The 16311-nt window shown below is 40.0% G+C and overlaps 1 protein-coding gene across 3 annotated transcripts in view; it reads left to right on the plus strand.

Moving 5' to 3' along the window:
• Positions 1-16311, plus strand: part of abch1 (ATP-binding cassette, sub-family H, member 1) — a gene marked incomplete at its 5' end in the record, with an annotated part of 43363 nt that overhangs the window by 1484 nt on the left and 25568 nt on the right. Inside the window, 6 exons of one of the 3 annotated variants that reach the window (XM_080868754.1) lie at positions 2980-3085; positions 5921-6069; positions 7600-7759; positions 8609-8763; positions 12444-12551; positions 14029-14122. In XM_080868754.1, the coding sequence (XP_080724880.1) occupies positions 2980-3085; positions 5921-6069; positions 7600-7759; positions 8609-8763; positions 12444-12551; positions 14029-14122 (772 nt within the window). Of the gene's footprint in view, positions 1-2979; positions 3086-3342; positions 3544-4019; positions 4147-5920; positions 6070-7599; positions 7760-8608; positions 8764-12443; positions 12552-14028; positions 14123-16311 lie in introns of those variants that run through there. The other 2 variants (XM_080868756.1, XM_080868755.1) reach the window with 2 other exon arrangements.

Raw genomic sequence — 16311 nt, forward strand, 5'->3', positions numbered from 1 at the left:
AGTACTGACAGGGTTAAGAAAGATAGATCATGTTTCTTCTATACTAGATTTTCTTATTTCTTGACAGAGAGACAAAATTAGAAATGAGTATATCAGAGGAACAGTTCAGGTTGAGCATTTTGGAGACAAAGTTAGATAGGCAAGGCTGAGATAGCTTGGACATGTGTACAGGAGCAATGGTGGATATTTTGAAAAAGGGATTTTGAAGATGGACCCAGAAGGCACGAAGAAATGAAAAAGATCACAGAGAAGATTCATGGATGTAGGGAAGCAGGGCCTCCAGAAGGTCTTGCGCGACAGAAGAGGATGCTAGGCTTAGGTAGAGATGGAGCTTTGACGACCCCTAGCGGAAGCATCCGAAAGACGAAGATTAGTTTATCTTTAGTGGTTCACTGTTGAATCTATCATTGAATTTAAAGTCCTTCTCCTTACATACAAAGTCTTGAATAATCAGGTCCCATCATATCTTCCAAAGGATTTGTGTCTCCTCCCAGGATCAAACTGGAGACTTTTTGTTTGTTAGCCAAGTACATAAACCCCTGCACTATTGAAACACCCCTTAACAAGTTATTAGTTCTTATTATTGCTGCAGTAATAACACTCAAATATCCTACATATATCTCTATTCAATGCATTACTCGTGCCTCTAGTCCAGGGTTGGGCAACATGTTTTCCAGAGGGCCTTCCTGCCTTATGAAACGTCACACATTGATGACACTTGCATGGTGACATATGAAACAAAACATGGTTTCAAGTTATGCTGAAAATTTTACATTACATAAAAACATAACTCAAGAATCCCATTTATTCACATTTAAATCAGGATGTGTTTACATAGTCTGTCCAGTTAGGAAGCACATACCATTTTGAATCCTTTACACCTGCTTTGGTGCAAAAGAAAATGACAATGCATACACTGGAGAGGCAAAAACAAGACAAATGTCAGCAGCTTATTCAGTTTTTCCTAAATTAAACACATCCAGGCCTGCCATCACAAAAAAGATTTGCTGTGTCTCCCAGCACAGTACAAGAGTGTGGAGAATAAACCAGGAGGTGGGCTGTTACATGAAGAGATGGACAGTGTCTACCCAGCAAAGAAGAACAAGAAGAGCACTGCCAGAATCCTGCAAAATGACCTATGACCTAGGCTATTAATGTACACGTGTCTGGCCAAACAGAATCCAGGAGGGCCATGTGAGGGCTGAATGCCCTTTAGTGGGACCTGTGCTCAAAGACCAGTGCCTTCCAGCTTGACTGGCATTTGCCAGAGAAAAAACAGAACTGGTAGGTCTGCCACTTTTGCCCTGTTCTCATGACAGATGAAGTTACAGGCATCTTAACATTTGGCACAGCCTCCGTAAACTGTCCAGACTCACAGAGGCTCAGTGTGAAGAGAACACTGGTGATAGCATAGAAGTTTAACTGACTTTGTGTTACACTGCGATGATCAAGTGTTCCCTTTTTTAGCAGTGTATTTAAACCAGTGGTGTCGAAGTGTAGAACAGCACGCTTCACAATCTGTACATAGTATCAGCCGTCTGGTTTCATGTCCTGAACTCGTAGTTGCCCCCCCCCCCCCCCCCCCACACACACACACACTCTTTTTAAATAAGCCACAACATTTTTTCTTAGCTGTCATTAAGCATTTCTTTATATTAGACACTAATATGGAGGAGGAGCTGAATCTAAATCTCATTTTTAATGATTTCAATGCTGAGGTCTTTCTTTAGAGAAGGATAAAGTTGTCTCCATTGCATTAAACCCATCATATGTATTAGGAGTAGCAGGCAGCCACTGTGTAGCACCCAGTGATCAACTCCAAATATAAACCAGTGCCTCAGTCAAAGACATAGTGAAAGAAGAACATGTAATTTTCTGCACAAAGGGGCCCGCTGCGCCAACATCCAGCCTTGCAGTGCTGTCAGCGCTGAGAAGCATTTTGTTCATGGTTCCTTGAAATGTAGGAAAAAACTGAAGTGTTTTAAAAAAAATCATTATTTGTGGAAACAGCTATGTGGGCGATGACATTGCATGGTCATTGATTCCTTCTCTAATGTGCAATCAGTGAGAAAATTTTGTGTTTCAAACGGGTTTTTATTTACATTCGATTTTTGCATGTATTTTAATGAAGATGCAGTGAAGAAAAATCATAACCATGATCACAAGCATTTCATATGAGTCTGAATGTGCAGTGGTTATCCTCCTCCTTGATAATTTGTGCAGTTCTCTGTAGAATACGGGATAAACGCTTCTGGTCCAAAATCCTGATTGATGATATTAATGTTCAAAGCACCGTTTGTGGGCTTCTGTGTGTCCACCCATAACTTATAAAGTGTTTAAGGTTGTCTGTCACTATATCATAGATACATGTGAAAAATAATGAAAATAAAAACTGGAATTATAAACTAAACTGTATAAAACACAAAGTTTGTGCTACTACCAGAAACACAAACATAGGAGCCAGGGGAAATTTCCCTTCTTTCATTCCGTAACAGTCATTTATGTGTCTGTGTCACATTCAGTTTCATCAATCAGTGATCAAACGCCTGCTTGACCTCGTTTCATCTAAAAGTCTCTTGTTTTTGTGCTTCCACCTAGCGGTTATTTTTGGAACGACATCATTACAAGAATCCATCGGTTAGTTTCACTTCCGTTGCTTTTGCAGCAGCAGTTAATGTTAGAAATGCCAAATGAAATGATATTAGCAACCTGGTGAATTCTTTTATTTCTTAAAAAATATATTATTAATCGAGCCGCTGCAGCTGCTTACAGGCTAGTGCAGCTCCGCATCAGCTAAAGCTGGCACCAAATTCTGGCCAAATAGATCAGAAAATTGCAAACTGCATTTCTGTGCATCTGTGGAATCGCTGAAAGCAGATCAAACAGCTCGCCTGACTTAAACCTAAAAATTCCCAGAGCTCATCATCTATCTAACTCTCTCCTTCTCCCCCTCTCTCCCTCATTCTCTCTCTCCTACAGAGACCCAGCCGGTCCGGCTGTCCTCCCTGCTGCCATGGCCGCGGAGGCTGCCGGTAGGAATGATGCCACGCGTGGACCTGCAAACAGCACAGAGATGGAGGTGCGGGTAAGATGCTTTTCAGGTAGTTTGGGTCGCTGTCTTTTCGCGGGAAGCCTCCAGGATCGAGGTGGTCCCTCGACAGCAGGCCTTTGTGCGCCGCTGCAGAGATGGAGTTGGGATTTATTTTTTCATTTTGTGTCACATTTCAGGCCAGAGCTCCATTTTTTCCCGTAAAGCAGGGAGGGTGGATGAGGGTTATCTTTCAGAGGGGGGGCAGAGAGCGACCGCTGAGCATCGCAGCGCTGCTGCAGCGCTCACGTCCTGCGTGAAAGGGAGAAGTGAAAGCGCAGCAGCTGGTCGGCTGCAGAGGGCTCGGCTTATAAATAGCCCTTCGTTGACTTCTCTTTCACAATTTTTATTCGGCAAATGTGTCTTCCTGAATTCGGAGAGATTTAAATACGGCCGTCAAGCCTGTTTTCTTCCACTTGGTAGTGACGCAAATTGGCAACAACTTGGCAGGCAAGGTAGGAAATTCTTCCTGATCAACAGAGCAGAGCCTGTTATGAATGAAAAGCGAGCCTCTGCTGGGCTGATCGAGGTCATTATCGCAGTGTACAAGCAAAAGAGGCAATGTGGTGTTTTCATCAAGTATAGGTCTGTCCATCTGGTCAGATGGGTGGAAGGGTGGGATTGCTACAAAAAAAAATGTGTTAGGAGAAAAAAAATCACGCTCTTAAAATATGTCATTAGTTTTTTAAAATTTTATTCCCAAGTATTATTTTGGGGACATCAGAAAACATATTGATGATTATGGAGCGCTACTGAGGTTATAGCACCTGTTAAAGTGTGTGTGTGTGTGTGTGTGTGTGTGTGTGTGTGTGTGTGTGTGTGTGTGTGTGTGTGTGTGTGTGTGTGCGTGCGTGCTATTGGCGTCTGTTCTTCATGCCTTCTTCAGTTGCTGGCTCTCAAACTCAACCTGTTCTTCCACTTTGCATTCATGCGGACGAGATGTTTGTGTCAGCTAATGTTCAAATGCTCTTTACCTGTTGACTTCAGTCTTTGGCCTCACTTCTCAAGTGCTCTTCATCCCTTCCACATCTCCCTTTTTCTTTACATCGTGTCCAATGGTGAGTTTGTGCTCCTTCAATCGGTTTGGTCTCCTCTAGATGAGGTTAGCCTTGTCTTTTTTCCAGGCCTTTCTCATATTCAGTGATGGATAGTCAGCGTTTGTTTGCATTTTAAATCAATGTGTCATCTGAAGTGGTTACAGTTGCCACACAGAATCAGGGTGACATGTCTGCAAATGTAGGCTAAAGTGCCAAAGGTGAGGCTAACCAAATGCAGCAGATTATTCACTGCAGTCTCCCTAATCTCCTTGCTGGAAAATGAGAGATTCTGGATTAAAGGAGGGAGTTTGGTGGAAACCCGTGAAAGAACGCCGTTATTAGAGATTACTGGACTCAGGATTGTTTTACGACCCACATACTTTGTCTGATGCAGCTTTGTAGTGATGCAGAGAAATTAACAGGAACATGAGAGTATGCTTGGCTGTTTCTGTGTGTTGTTTGGTCAGAAGTGAGATTTGTATTTGGCTTTTGGATGAAAGGGCAAACAACTTTCTCTTTCTGCCTGTTCAATTGTTTGGTGATTGGCTTATGAAAAATAACAGTTTGTATTTTCAGCTTCTTGCACTGAAGTCTTTCAAATCCAGCCTTGTTTCTCCTGCTGAAGGAGCTGCAACCTTCTCCAGGGGACTAAAACTCATTCAGGAGTCAAATGTTGTTACTTAAACAGTAATGATGGATATTTTATTTGTAGAGATGGCTAGGCTACACAAAATTATGCTTTTATTTTTAACAAGTTGAAATTTCCATTTTTGAAAAGCAGAAAATAGCACGGTACAGTATGGGAACATCATCTAAACTCAATTTATTTGTGGGTCTATAAGTGTTAAATATGTGTAAGCATTGGTTAACTGAGGTTCTGGAGAGAATTACATCAACATGTTATGGCTATAAAAAAGACACACTTATGTCAAGGGTGGGTTCCCCATATAAACTAACAGGTATTTTGTAACTATAAGGAATGGAAACTTCCTACTTTCAAATTCCTTGCATTTGTAAACATAACTGGCCAGTTCAGTGGGAAGATTCGTCTCTGTAAGTGGCCACTTAAATATTTTTCAAACTTGTGATTGAGCCTAACCGCTGTGACAGGCAAACGTGTTTAAGTGAAGCACATGTAAAAATTGTGGCAAATTAAGTGGTCGGCTCTTCCTGGTGGGAATATTTAATGATGGATGCACTTCATTTCAAGCACTTAATCAACAAATAGGAAAACATGTTAGAAATTAAAATGTGGCCACAGAAATTTGTTGTAGGAAACTTTTTTTTGCGGCATCTTCTAATCAATTATTTGTAGAAAGAGGAAGACTAGACAGTTATCCTACTTCCTCTTTGTATTTCAGTAAAAGCCTTCACCACAACAAAACCTTCACTTCATGTACAGAAACGAAATGCACAAAGTTAAAACATTTACTTTAGGTTCAGTACATGGATGCTCTGTGTTTAACACAATACAAGACTTTGTGTGTCATTGCATAAACGTTGCGAAAGGTTGACTATAACTACAGATTATCTGCAGCATATTTGACATTATTTCACTGTCATATTTCCTGCTATAAATCCTTCCTTATTGGAGGAATACAAAAGCAGCGAGGTACATATTCTCCACTAAAGAAAATATTATTTAAAGATATTTGGAAGGTTTATGCAGGTGACAATATCTATATAGACTACAGCACGAGAAATCATTGTTGTAACGTTAAGTCTGCCAATACTGAGCATGCTTTTAGACTTGCATCAGGAATGTTGGTGTTTAACAAAATGTTCTCTCTTCCAGCTGAAGGAGGAAAAAATGAAGGCTGATCTGGAGGCGCCTCTGCCGGCTGGACAGGAAGACTTTGCGATCCGGTGTCGAGATGTGTGCCGATCGTATGGCAAACTGAAGGTCCTCAACAACCTGAACCTGGCTGTGCCACAGGGACAAATGTGAGTAGATAATACCAACACAGCCTGTTAATTTAGAGCGTTTTAACTGGACAAGATTATAAATGTTCATAACAAAAGTCAAGTGTAAAAATCAAAATGTAAATACTGAGTGAAATAGTGAAAAGCTGAAGGTGTTTTACTTCCTGTATCACTAACAGCAACAAATATTTGACTCTTTCTTTTCTTCTTGGTGAGCAGATAAATGCTTAACCTGCAAACAATGCTGACATTTCTGGGTTAGGTGTCGGGACCCAATTCAAGCTGCTCATCTTGCCTTCACTTTTGTCAAGCATCTATTGACTGATTAGCTGTTGAAAGCTTAATTTCCTGCAGGATATTCAGGGTTATCTTTATAAACATCTACATTGTTTCTCAATAAGGCCTTAATGGGAAAATTCCACTATCCCACAGGGGAAGGAGAGCTTAGCATGACACTGCAAAGAAATTTTCAACCTGATGTGTCGGTGACAGTTCAGCTCTAAGTGCACACATTTTGCTTCTGGTGTCGCTGTCTCTTAGTTTGTTCCGTTGTCAGTTTCTTATAGATGATCTACATTCATTTTTCTCTAATATGAATCTGCATTCTTGAAGTGACAAGTATGACAACAAAGAATGGGGCCACCAAAAACGTTGACCTATACTTTGTGTGCACATGAAAGCATGTAACAATGCTTTCATGTGCACACAAAGTATGTAAGAGAAAATAAAGTCAAATGAACAACCTGGCAAATTCTTGAAGGTTTCTCATGTTTCTTGCTAGCTGGAAATATGTAAAACATGAATGTGAAAAACCAGTAAAACATGCAGACAGAACGAGTGTTACAAAACCCCACTGTGCTCTTGGAATATAACTTATATTGTTCCATTATGTTATTGTTCATTGTTTTAAACCTGAGGATAATTATCTCATTGATTGTAGAATAAGTATAGGCACTTTAACTTTCAAAATAATATAAATAATATAGTCTTTTATCAAGTTTTTCAAACTTAAACTTAAAAATGTGTTGAACTGTCATTGGCCTGTCTCCCGTCCAGCTATTTAAGCCATCAGTATTTCTAGACATACCTGATAAAAGTGCATGTGATAACAGAGTGCAGTGCAAACTCTGTGTGATGTATCTGAGACCGTTTGTAGCCTAGATATGAAAAAATACAATTTTTGATGTATCCAAAAATGGCTCTACATGAAAACCACTTTACATTCAGCAGACGTTAGTTGTAAGTTGACATTATGTATGAAAATAGTCACAAAGCCATTGCAATTTGATTTTTTTAACACTTAGCAGCATTAGCATCTCAGCGTCTTCAGAGGCTGGTATTAGACTGAAACGTCTAAAAGGAAATATCTGTCTCAGATTAGATTCCAGGAACACCTTTTTTCTAGAATGGTGAACTAGTTTCCTTTCAGTTAACTCAATAACCAGAAAGAGCAGCATTCCCTAGTCACATACTTTTGTACTGTCCCAGTGTTTCCCTCTGCAGGATCACGCTTTAAGTTCTATCTGAAATTTTTGTGATTGTGTTTTTCAGTTATGGCCTTTTGGGGCCCAGTGGATGTGGGAAGACCACACTTCTCAAATGCATTGTGGGAACTTTGAAAATCTCACGAGGTCACATCACTGTGCTAGGGAAGCCGCCTGCGTTTCCTGGCCACGATATTCCGGGGAAGAAAGTCGGATACATGCCACAGGTAAACACCACATAGTATATATTCACATTAAAATGCGTACCTTTGCTCTTGTTTTAATTTTTTTGAAATACTCATGTGCCCAAAGATCCTTAACATATTTGAATAAAGCAGCAAATTTGTTGAAGTGACACAAAGGCAGCCCTACCTGGTTTTATTTATTCTCTATTATTTGGTTGTTCTTAAAAAGCCTGTGAACTTACAATCAAAGTCCTTGCAGCCATTTGTCCACAGAAGGTTTAAGCAAGTGTGTTCTGTCCAGAAAATTATCACCCCAACATCCACATCAGCTGCTTTAAAGCCATAAAGATTGTATGAAGCCTTGCTCTGGGGCTTCTGTAATTTGGCCTTTGCTGCAATGAGCCACCTGTACCTGAGTGAGCCCCATTACTGTCATTAGGTATCTGATGAAGTAGATAACACAGCATAGTATTTGTCGTCTTGTGTGTAACCCTGACCATTGCATTCATCCATGCAGGAAGTAATCTGCAACCCAGAGTGGGAGGAATGTGACACCTTGAATGTTTTCTGTTACAGCAATGCGGACAGATGCATCTTTAAACTAGCGATATATACTGCTTTCTTGAAATTGCTGTTGCATAAAAAATGTATATCTGCTGTTATGTAAGACTTTAATCCTTCAACAAAAAGTACCAGCTTTAATCCTTCCCAGGAAGCAAGAAAATAAAGTAAAAGCAGTAAGAGTAAAACAGATGCTAACTTTGTACATGTAATAGATTTACATCCACTGGTGCAGTTGTATTTGTCCTGAGGTGTGCTGGAAATGTTGGTGTTTGTGACTCAATCAGAGCATCAGATATGAGTTTCATTTTCTGCTTTTGTGCTGCACAGGAATTGGCGTTGTACAATGAGTTCACCATTAGCGACACCCTGACCTTCTTTGGCCGAATTCACGGCCTGACATCTAAGGAAACCCAGGCACGCATGAACTTTCTCATTGACTTCCTGGATCTACCTCAGAAGACCAGTCTGGTCCGAAATCTTAGGTAAAAACCACATATGATGCAGCAGTTGACCTTACAGATAGAACGATTTCAAAATCCAATGAGTAAAAGCTGATCTTACCCTGTAAGGTTAAAGTTGTAAGAGTGATCATCATAAAAGCGTATACTAATATTGAAAGTGTTTTTTCTGCAAACAGTGATGTGGTTCATGGATGTTAGATTTGATGCACGGAGATGTGAACTCATGCATTATTTCCCTAGATACAGCCAATTTATGAAGGGTAGCACTGTGCTTTTGCAGATGTCTGTGTGAAGACTTTAAACCCTTAATCTAAAATCTGTATTTATACCACAGGCTGTAAACCCAGGCTCAGTAAAACATTATGACTTTTCTGATAAAGCACCAGGTGAAACTCAGGGGCAGTTGTACAGTACATTATATTCCCTTGATTATCACTTTCCATTAGTGGTGTGAGGTTTGACTGATGCCAAGATACCCAATCAAATCTTACCTTGCAAGGCAGCTGGGTTCTTGATCACAGTCATGCGATAATCTTATCTTGCCATGTTTAACGCTGTACTCTTATACCAGATCCACAAATGTAACTGTAGTTGTTTAAGGAGCTCCTGGCCAGTAAGGTAGCAGCCATAGACACAGTTTAGCTGTGACAGAAGACAGTTGGACAGATGGAGCAATAATCAGCCACTGACACCAACTAGATGGTTTGGTAGACTAAGGAACTGCTAGGTTTTTAAGTGCCATAGATTGCAGCTTGTTTTTCTTCTTAGGCACTTTCTATCCTCCTTGTGCTATTGATTTTACTGGATGCAGTTAGCATATTGCAGTATCTCCATGACATAATGCTCACATTGCTCAAAAGTAATTTGGCATACTGGTTGATAGGGAAAAATGTTTATCCCTGACTGGTTGGCAGTGGTTCCTGGAGGTTGCTGGCTGTCACTGGATGAAATCGGTTGCAAAGAAGGTGCTGTACAAAATTGCTTTGGTTGCTAGCAGATTGCCTCGTTGCCTGTAATTTTTAAGTTTGTCCGGATATACTCACTATCATCTAGCCAAGTATTAATAAAACTTGAAAATGTACAACGCAAACAGGAAATGGAGAAGATTTGTCTTCAAAGTAAAAGTAGCGCCTCCATGCCATTGCCAACATGTTTCAAGGTGCAACTTTTACTTTGAAGGAAAAAAGTAAAAAATGTATCACACTTTTCAGTTTCACTACAGTGTGAGAGTTGCTGGACAGTGTTTGTAGATAAATTCATCACTTTCACCTAAAATACAACCAGTTATAAGCAATGACATGGAATCTTTTGCCAACTGGTCAGGAAATACTCATTGTTGTCAGTGGGTCACTGACCAGTCTGTCGGCCTTTGTGACTGGGCTTTAGCAATCATTTTCCAAGCAACTATCATCAACATTCAGCAACCAGTTGAAATACTCATATTTCCCCCATACAAATGTCATTGCCAACTGGTCACAGATCAGTCTCATGCGTGGCCAGGGCCTTATTCACTTCACCCTACATTGACACCATGATTGCCACACATCCAAAATGGTGTAAAAGTTAATGTTGCCTGATTACTTGTAAAGTGTCTACAAAACCTCAATAGTTAGATATATTTGTCCAAATCCAATAATTTTTTGAAGTAGGCCTTAAAAACATTCAGTTTGTGTTGTTTGAGGAACTGTTGGCCGGTTGCTCCACAGCTATGGCTTAATCTTCAATGTAATCGAAGATAAATGGATCATCTGTCAACGTGCTAACTATACTAGCAAGCTATCCTGACTGCTATTTTTTAATATTTTTCAAGCAGCTCCAAATTCCTGTTTTGAAAGGTGGCCCTGGTTTGGAAGTCTTTTATGCAGAGATTTTCTCACAACAACATAAAGAACTGTCTACTGACATGCTAACTATATAGCTAGCTACACTGACTGCTTGTTAGTTTTTAAAGTCTGTCAGACTGCTGCTTGTTTTCCCTAATTTGTGCTTTCTGTAGTGTTTTGCTGATAGGATTGGTTGCGTAACCGATAGTAGATAGACACTGATAGAGAAATGGGTCATTCAATCACATGCCAAGGTTTTTTAAATGTGCCGTATACTTCAAAATAGTATGCACAGATGACTTTCCAGATGGTTCTTTTTAATAAAGGTCAAATCAAATCTGTCAACAATTTTCTAGTTTAAGTATATAATGAAGTAGACTTGATAGATTACTCAAATTCAGAACCACAGTTAAAGCAATGAGAATTTAGTTTAGTAATGTACTTTGGAGCATTTTGCAGCTATTGTATAAACATTAGCATTTTTCTACTGTGTTTTTCATCAAGGGAAAGTTCCACAAGCCTCCCAAACTATTTTTACTCACAAATTCAAACCAAAAGTAGACAATCTGGCAACACTGGTTTGCATGCTTTTTGTGTAGCCATCAAAGCAAAGGTCCCTAGAGTCCTAGGGATATTATGTGAAATTGCCTGCATATTCCAGTCTCCCCTGCTGTTCATAGGCTGCAGCAAAGTCCCTATTTTCACTGTACAGACATCAAAGTTTGTCTTTTTCAATCTTATGTGCTTAATATACAATATGTGCCCCAAAGTAAAGAGCTTCTCATAAGCAAGAAAGAATTTCTGATTATTCAGAAGTTGTCGCTCTGCATTCAACATCACTCCCACTTGCGTCACCATCCAGACCAAAAGTTTGAGCACCACTACATTGGCAGCTCACTTTGAAACATGCAGCATGATATTTTTTTGTGAACAACTGATCATATCTGCAGAGTCTTTATGACTAGTATGAAGCCAGCTGCAGCTCTGTTTGCTTGTTGTTATCTAATCACAGTGTCATCCTTTGCACATCAAAAAAGTGAGAGCAAAAAGCCTCATTCTTGAGATGACATTTGCCTTTCTGAGTTCCTGTTTTCCAATCTATGGTAATAACTCCTTGAGGCCTGTTCTTGTTTTTTTATGCTTTTTCAACCAAAAAATAAAAGAATAGTATCCTCCTTTTTACGCTCAGAAGCTTAGTCTGCATAAGCTGTAAAACCTCTGGAAATTATTGAGCGAACTCTTTGATTTAATTTATTTTAGGGGCGACCGTGGCTCAGGGGGTTGGGAAGCGTATCTGTAACCGGAAGGTCGCCGGTTCGATCCCGGGGCTCTCTGTCCTGGTCGTTGTGTCCTTGGGCAAGACACTTTACCCTACTTGCCTACTGGTGTTGGCCAGAGGGGCCGATGGCGCGATATGGCAGCCTCGCTTCTGTCAGTCTGCCCCAGGGCAGCTGTGGCTACAACCGTAGCTTGCCTCCACCAGTGTGTGAATGAATAGTGGCATTGTAAAGCGCTTTGGGTGCCTTGAAAAGCGCTATATAAATCCAATCTATTATTATTATTATTTTTAGAAATGTTACTAATTATTCTAACTATAAGAGATATAATTGCTAAAGCTCCAGCAGATCAATGCAAGTGGCAGATTACTTTATGGCCCTTTTATAAGAGTAATCACCATCTCCGGATTCACAACCCTGGTTCAATACAAAGAGCCTTCTGTTGTCCAGGAGGCCCTAACACCAGTTTTCATTAGAGGCTCATTTAATATTCATGGTAAAGTTGGTAAAGATTTTGCAACAGGCTGATGCCTCAGCTTGTTCTTCCCCCATCGTGGGAGAAGATTCACTCTGTTGCCCTTTGATTGCTTTTGTGTTACAGTGGAGGTCAGCGGCGAAGGGTGTCTCTCGGGGCGGCTCTGCTCCAGAATCCAGAGCTGCTCATCCTGGATGAACCAACAGTGGGAGTAGACCCTGTGCTCAGATCCAAGTATGTATACCGTCTGTCTTCTCCTGTATCATGCAGCACACGTGCACCGTTGTTTTCCAGGTGATGTCACCAAATATTTTCCTGCATAGAGAAATGTTTTTGAGGCGCCAGAACTGAAGGAAGATTACTACCAGTGTAATATAGTTATTTTTGCCACTTTTGTTAATGAGAGATTTTCATAATTCATGTATAATAGATCTTTTCATTCACACATAATGAGAAATAAAAGAAAAAGTAGTTGATCCTAAAGGGCAAAATAGAAACCCTGCTGTCAAGCACAGCTAGCAAAAAATCATAAACTAAAAAAAGACATCAAATTAAGAGATTTATAAGAATGTATCATTTTAAAAATCATTTTTAAGTCTATGGCATGTGCACCAGTTCCAATCCCTTCAAAAGTCCTTACAAAAACGTATTTGTGATTTTTTTTTAACATTTGTACAATAAATAAAACTATAAATGTTATCTTTAACCAAGCTGAGGACTCTAATGCAGGACACCACTCAGTAAAGGTTTGCAGATTTCACTACAAAAGTCAGAGAATATTGCAAGGAAGGAAATGGGGAATCCTGAGGTGGAAGGCGCAGATGCAGTGGTGCTAGAGGCTTGGCAAGTGAGCTGGTGGGCAAGTCCAGGGAGCACGGGGCATGTCTGTGAGTGGCGGTGAGTAGACAGGCAGAGAATCCGAGAAGCTGAGGTGATGTGCAATCTTTTGCACAGGGCGACAAACCAAGGTAAGACTAGTGAAAAACATGAACCTAACAAGAGAACGGGAAGCCTGAGCAATACTAACATACCAGTAGACAGAGCAGTCAGGCAACAAGTGAGAGGACAAGCCTGAGCTCATTTGCAACAGGTGCAAATGCTGCATTTGCACCTGTTGCAAAGATGCAGGGCCAAAAGGGCCAAAAGGAAGCCGCTTGACCAGACACACACCCACCCTGGGAAAGAGAAGCCAATAGAACGCAAGAAGATGAAGAAGTTCCTAACTTTTGTTTTCAAGGGGCAGCCCATCAGATGAAGATTACTTAAATGGACAGTTGTGTTTTCCTATATTACGGCATAATTAAATATCTTTTTTATCCAGTTTCCTCTCTTTTGAGAGCCCACTGGCATCTTTATATTTTTCTATATAGACAAAAGTTAACACTACAGTAAAATTACATTTCCACTAAGATCTCTGCATGGATTTATCATTCTCTCTCTTATTTACTCAACAAGATGGCTAATATTTAATAAAGTTTTGATAAAAATGTGATAAAGGCTACACCCATATTCATGCATCGATAAGCAAACACTGGTGAAAGCATACTGTACCCCCCAAATGTGTTACTCCAGTGTCATTGTGTAATCACAAAGCCTCTTAAGATCAGACGGCTGGCAGCAAAGCTGTTGCTGGCACAGCTGCGATTTTGAAGCAAACTCCATTACTGAGTGGGTCAAGTGTTTCAAGGATTTTTTTCTGTCTTCTTTCTAGGATCTGGCATCACCTGGTAGAGATTGTGAAGACGGGAAAAGTCTCTGTTATTATCACCACACACTACATAGAAGAGGCCAGGCAAGCCAATGTGGTGAGTTAAAAGGTTGCTGAATAAATGTGAATATGTTAAACACATAAATTAAGGGGAAATGGGACTTATTCAATAGAAAATCAGTTGTGTCTATGAATGTGTGTGTTGATTCCTGTTTTGTTTTTACTCTATAAATCGTTTGTACTTTTTGGATTTTCTTGAATCCAAAGCTCAGTAAAGGTTCACTTGTAGGTTCTCCTGTCTGTAGGAAAAACATTTTATTTTAAAGTTAAGATTAAATGGCTGGTTGGCCTTGAAGTTGAACCTTTGCAACAGAAGAATGAAATGTGTGCTTAAGACTTTGCATACTCTGAACTCCACCCTGTCAACAAACAAATCCAGGTGCTATAAAGAAAACACAGAGAACTGAAAGCCAGGCAGGCACACACAGTCATCATCTCTTTGTAAACCTTATAGAATAGAGTCGCTCTAAAGGTCAGCAGAGCTTTCCAGACTTTAGCTCCTCATATTTACAACATATTTCACTCATGGTGAAACTAATGCTTGGCTCAGCACAAATCCATTCATTCACTGAGTTCATTCATTGTTTCACCAGTAATCTCCTTTGAATATATAGTCTGTAAAACCACATTTTCTCAGCATGTTTATACTCTCAATTTTGGCAGAAGCATCATATTTGCTTGTGCATAGCCTATGAAATTTTGTTTGCAAATGCATAAATTTGTGCAATGAAAAATATTGATGCCATTTAGTTTAAATTTAACTTGAAGACTGGAAGCAGATTGGGGACAAACTGTATAGGGACAGTTTTCTAAAGCTGAAGCTGCTGGCAAGGAAATGTGCAACACAAAGAGCAGTTTTGAGAATATGTGCTGTTTTCACTGTCTCTACCTTAGTGTTATAATGAGCTAATCAATAAATTGCTGAAGAGCTGAAGAGATTTACACAGTAGCTCGTGTAACCACAAGTGTCAAATGAAGAGTCAAACATTAGACAATGGCTCATACTTAAACCTACACTTGTACCACTATTGCACTGCTAATAGCTCTAGACAACAGTACAAAACAACCGATTGATTTATTGATTGGTTTTCTATTAGTTGAACGTAACATGTAAGGTCTCTTCTCTAAGTATCAGGTAAACATGTAGAAATCTTACTTTTTATAAGATTTTAGAATAACTCTATCAGTCTCTCGCAACATTGGCACAGTCTTCTTTATGGCATCATTTACAGTTTTTTGAGGTTTTGCGGGAATTCATTTATGCATAGCTCTCTTTATGTCCTGCCACAGTCGGGTTGAGGTCTGGAGTTTGACTGGGCCATTGCAACATCTTTCTTCTTTTCTTTTTCAGCCATTCTGTCATAGATTGGCTGGTGTTCTTGGGATCACTGTCCCATGGTATCAGCGAATTTTAGCTAGCAGACAAACGGCCTCATGTTTGACTCTAGAATACTTATGCAGAGGAGTTCATGGTATACTCAGTGACTGCAGGGTTCACAGGACTTTTGGCTACAAAACAAGCCTAAATCATTGCCCCTCCACCACTGCATTGACAGTATGTATGCTGTATTTGTGCTCGTGTGTTGAATGTGGTGTTGTGCATTATAGCTGAACATCTCCACTTTGGTCTCATCTGTGCAAAGGTCATTGTTCCAGAGGTTTTGTGGTTTGTTCAGATGCAACATTGAAAACCGTTGAAAAGTTGTGCTGCCATGTTATTCTTGGAGAGAATTTCTCCAGGCAACCCTTCCAAACAAGCCATACTTGTTAAGTCTTTTTGTAACTGGACTGTCATGGACTAACATTTAACGCGCTGAGCTTGTAGAGTATGAGATGTACTTCTTGCGTTTCTTTGATCACTGTCTTACCTTTGGGCAGAATTGCTGGGATACCCACTCAAGAATATTCAATTTCAATTTCACTTCAATTTTATTTGTATAGCACCAAATCACAACAACAGTCGCCTCAAGGCGCTTATTTTGTGGCCATTTGTTAATGCAGTGCTGAGGTGTCACCTGTCATAGAAGTGGTCACATTTACTAATCAGTTAATCAAGTTTATGTCTGCACTTGGCTGCTACTTACTCTCTTAATTCCTTTGTTTTTCCAAAGTTTACTGTCTTTCATTTTCACATGACTGCAAATTCACCACCGAGGCAAGGGCATTGAAAGGTCAGGTAAAAGTTTTGTGATGGTAGGAATTCCACAGAAATTCCACAGTCAGAAG

The sequence above is a fragment of the Rhamphochromis sp. 'chilingali' genome, assembly GCF_963969265.1.
Source record: "Rhamphochromis sp. 'chilingali' genome assembly, chromosome: 20".
Classification (NCBI taxonomy): Eukaryota; Metazoa; Chordata; class Actinopteri; order Cichliformes; family Cichlidae; genus Rhamphochromis; species Rhamphochromis sp. 'chilingali'.